General features: G+C 31.2%; 2 protein-coding genes across 2 annotated transcripts; one reads left to right on the forward strand and one right to left on the reverse strand.

The window, feature by feature from the left end:
• Window positions 1-294: 294 nt before the first annotated feature.
• Window positions 295-1,630, forward strand: LOC119605441 (putative nuclease HARBI1). The gene is made up of 4 exons (XM_037958556.1): window positions 295-469; window positions 529-967; window positions 1,028-1,172; window positions 1,233-1,630. The coding sequence occupies exons 1-4, from the start codon at window positions 363-365 to the stop codon at window positions 1,628-1,630; spliced, it is 1,089 nt and encodes a 362-aa protein (XP_037814484.1). The 5' UTR covers window positions 295-362.
• Window positions 1,631-2,239: 609 nt separating this feature from the next.
• On the reverse strand, window positions 2,240-3,340 carry LOC119605442. Its single transcript, XM_037958557.1, has 3 exons — window positions 3,139-3,340; window positions 2,887-3,085; window positions 2,240-2,806 (listed from the first exon to the last, which is right to left on the reverse strand). Coding segments are annotated over exons 1-3 (768 nt in total). The 5' UTR covers window positions 3,141-3,340.
• Between the last annotated feature and the right edge of the window lie 1,261 nt (window positions 3,341-4,601).

Below are 4,601 nucleotides of genomic sequence, written 5' to 3' on the forward strand. Positions count from 1 at the left end.
TCTCATCAGGGTCATCCCACAGGATCTTCGTGGTTCTACCCACAGTTTCATTATTCCAAGAGGCCTTATGGGATTCTCTCACCCATATTTTTAGTTCAGGGGGGTTACTCTCTATTGCGATGCGAAAGCAAGTTCGATACGAAAGGTAAATGCGATAAGAGTATAATTTGGTACTCTGCATCGTCTACGCAAGCGCTTTCGTAAAATAAGTTGAAAATGAAGCAACACTGGCACAACAAAATAAACAATAGCGAAGAATGACAAAATGAAATGTCAAAACTTGTAAATAAAAACATTTTAAACTAATTTTTTGTGCAGTACGCGTTTTTTGTTAAAAATATAATAACATAAAATAAATTGTAATGGATTCGGTGGCGTTATGGTTTGAGGAAGAAAATGAACATGTGGAACGTATTACAAGGAGAATTTTGAGAGATAGATCGGATATACTCTCCCTAAATGACCAAAGGTATGAAAATAGGAGTACGTATCATGTGAAAAATGTTTTTAAACATTCCTTTTTTATAGTTTTATACAAAACTTTAGACTAAATAAAGATGCGTTTATGTATGTATTAAACGCTATTCAACACGACCTCATCGTTCCAAAGAGATCCACAGCAATTCCAACCGCAATAAAAGTTGCCGCTGCTTTGAAATTGCTTGGGCAAGGTGGATATCAACACCAAATTGGCCAAGACCATCTCTTAGGATTATCGCAGCAATCTATGTCGCGTTGCTTACAAGAAGTTTGCATGGTGATTGAGCGAATACTCTGTCCCAAGCACATCAAATTTGAGGTTACTGCTGAAGAGGAAAACGAAATTAAAAGAGGATTTTTACATACATGTGGCATTCCTGGGGTGATTGGAGCAGTGGATGGTACCCATATACAAATGATTCGACCAGCCAGGAACGAGCACTTATACTTCAACAGAAAATTAAAGCACAGTATGAACGCTATGGTGGTATGTGAATGTTTATGTTTGCATTTGCCATTAAATCTTACTTTGATATTAAATTTTTAGATATGTGATCACAAAATGATAATAAGATTTATTGATTGCCGATACGGTGGTGCAAGCCATGACTCACATGTTTGGGCCCCTTCTAATGCAAAGCAAAAATTAAAAGAACGTTTCGAAAGAGGAGAAAAGGGATTTTGGCTGATTGGTAATTAACTTAAAATAATTTTAAAATTTTTTTCTTACTTATTTTTTAATTTTCTAAAAGGCGATTCGGGCTACCCCTTGGAACCCTGGCTACTTACTCCATACAGAAACGCAACGGAAAACTCGTCCGAAGCTTTTTATAATAAACAGTTTTGCAAAGGAAGGTCTATAATTGAGAGAGTGTTTGGTGTTTTAAAAGGCAGATTTCGGTGCCTGTTAGCAGCCAGAGAGTTGCATTACGCACCGGAAAGAGTGGTTCAAATAATGAACGTTTGCTGTGCCCTGCACAATATTTGTTCTAATTTTAATGTACAACTACCAATACACGAAATTGCTGAGACAGAAAGTCTAAATGAAATTGATATGTCTCTTAATAGCAATACGAACAACGATGGCCAAACAACTATTGCTAAGGAAATAAGGAATAATATTAGAAACAGTTTGATTTTAAGAACATAACTTTATGAAAAAATAAAAACTTAAATAAAAATATTTTTTTATTTTAAATAAAAGCAGTTATGTTTATTTTTATTTTAATTACTAACTACTTTTTTAAACTAAAAAAAGGTAATTCATTCATATTCAAAAAGACTGCAAAATACATATATTCAATTGCAAAAAATTTATTAAAAAAATTAGTATACTACATAAAATAAGGTAAAAACGATTTATTAATTAATTACTCAAAGAGTATACGTTATTTCGTTTAAGAAAATCATGTAGTTGATGATACTTTAGTTTCAATTTCTGTTATAACTTGGTTATTTTTGATAGTAAAAGTTTCTACAAATCGAAAAAAAAACAAATATGTATAAGGAATTCATTTAATTGTAGTGTTAATAAAAACTTATAATGTAAAGTTTTAAAGCTTCTTTATGGCGATTTTGAGATCTTTAACTTCAGTACAAATCTCATTAGACAAAAAATAACGATTAACATAAAAATAACGAAATTATAAAATACAAAAGTCGACTGATATGTACATACATATATAAATACATATGTAAAAATATCACATCGGTTTTCCTATTTCTAATTCTAAAATTTTCTTTTTTAATTCTAGCTTTTCTATTTGCGTTTTTTGTTTTTGGAGCTTGTATTCTTTTTTAAATTCAAATTTTTTTTTTTTTGCAAAATGTTTCTTTCCTTTAATTCAACTTTTTTTCTATTATATCTTACTAATTCTTTCAAGGAATCCCGAACATCGCCCAAAACTTTAGTGGATTCATTGTGAAATATTCCTTGGTTTTCTACTTGAGTTTTTAGCAGAATATCACGCTCGTTTTGTTTTGACAGCCGCGAACGTTTGGCTGTCTTAAAACTGTCATCCAAACAGCTACGTTTGTCAGCGGGCGCTGATTCACTTAAACTGTAATTTTCATTTTGCGAAGATAATAAAACTTCTTCTGCAGGCTCTTTGTTTGCTGAAACATCGTGACTAACGTTACTACTTGTGCCAAAGTATGTTGATGTTGCCCGTCCATTGACGGCTTCTTCCATTTGAAGAAGATTTATGATTTGTTCCTCCATAGAAGAAAGTGGGCAATATTGTGAGACACCACCACCCGTGCTGGAAATGCTAATTTTATTCTTGCGCATCTTAACCTTCGTGTGGGTTTTTAGGTCAGACCAAACCTATATGCACATGTGCACAAATATTCATATTAATACTGTGTTAGTTTCACGTTTTATATAAAAATATCATAATACATTACTTTTTTCCAACCAGCTACATCCCTTACAGGAGGTCCATTACAATTAAGGTCGTCTGCCAATTTTGTCCACAAATTGTTGGCGCGTTGTTTGGCATTTCCACACTGCAACTGTCCCTCTGCCAAATCGCTATGTTGCTCCATAAAATCAACTAGGATTTCGAACTGGCGTTGCTGAGTCTGCAACTTTTTCGGCTTTTCCCTAAAAAATAACAATTTAGATATAAATATAAACATTTATTTGTGCTTACTTACATGATTCGTTTCCTTTGCGTTTGATATTTTGTAAGCGCAAGTTATTTGAGCTTTACGAACGATTTTGACATACGCTTTCGAATTACAGAATGCGGTGATGCCAGATTTGCGAATTAGATGCGAATCAGATGCGAAAGGAAAATACGAAAACGCAATAAAGGGTACCAATTATTCAATTGCGTACCATTTTTCTTTCGCATCGCAATAGAGAGTAACCCCCAAGTTTTTGTTTGTCGGTTAACTGCCTCGAACTCCCTACCCTTTAAAGCTATTACATAGAGAGATAGATATATAGATAGATATATAGATAGATAGATAGATAGATAGATAGATAGATAGATAGATAGATAGATAGATAGATGATAGATAGATAGATAGATAGATAGATAGATAGATAGATAGATAGATAGATAGAGATAGATAGATAGATAGATAGATAGATAGATAGATAGATAGATAGATAGATAGATAGATAGATAGATAGATAGATAGATAGATAGATAGATAGATAGATAGATAGATAGATAGATAGATAGATAGATAGATAGATAGATAGATAGATAGATAGATAGATAGATAGATAGATAGATAGATAGATAGATAGATAGATAGATAGATAGATAGATAGATAGATAGATAGATAGATAGATAGATAGATAGATAGATAGATAGATAGATAGATAGATAGATAGATAGATAGATAGATAGATAGATAGATAGATAGATAGATAGATAGATAGATAGATAGATAGAGAGATAGATAGATAGATAGATAGATAGATAGGTAGATAGATAGATAGATAGATAGATAGATAGATAGATAGATAGATAGATAGATAGATAGATAGATAGATAGATAGATAGATAGATAGATAGATAGATAGATAGATAGTAGATAGATAGATAGATAGAATATATGACAGATAGGGGTTAGGTTAAGGGGTGAATCCCCTCATTCATAAAGAACATTTTATTTTATAACAGGTTTGTATAACTGTTTATTAATATAAGTTTTTTACAGTGCATTTACACCAAAAATGAAAACTTATTAGTTTTTGAAAAACCAAATTTAAAGTTTTCACTTCGGTTTTCGAAAACTTTATCCCTTATGTCAGTACCCACATACCCGGGTATGTTTTCATTTTTGAAGTGATATATCTTGAGATCAATATATCGTATCGGCTTGAAATTTGGACTATGCTTTCAGAGTTATGTTTTCTATATATTTTCCAAAATTAATTAGATATATATATATATATATATATATATATATATATATATATATATATATATATATATTAAACCGATTTATGACTGATTTTCTATTTTTACCTCGTGTATCAATACCTAACATACCCCGGTATGTATATAAATTATATGCCAGTTATCGGACAAAAATTAAGTTTCAGAATAAATTTTATGTTTTATTATTAGGATTATATATATTCTTGTATCTTATGAAA

Source organism: Lucilia sericata, unplaced genomic scaffold (assembly GCF_015586225.1).
Source record: "Lucilia sericata isolate MDLA Ls3-8-SP2 unplaced genomic scaffold, ASM1558622v1 Contig000486F_arrow, whole genome shotgun sequence".
NCBI lineage: Eukaryota > Metazoa > Arthropoda > Insecta > Diptera > Calliphoridae > Lucilia > Lucilia sericata.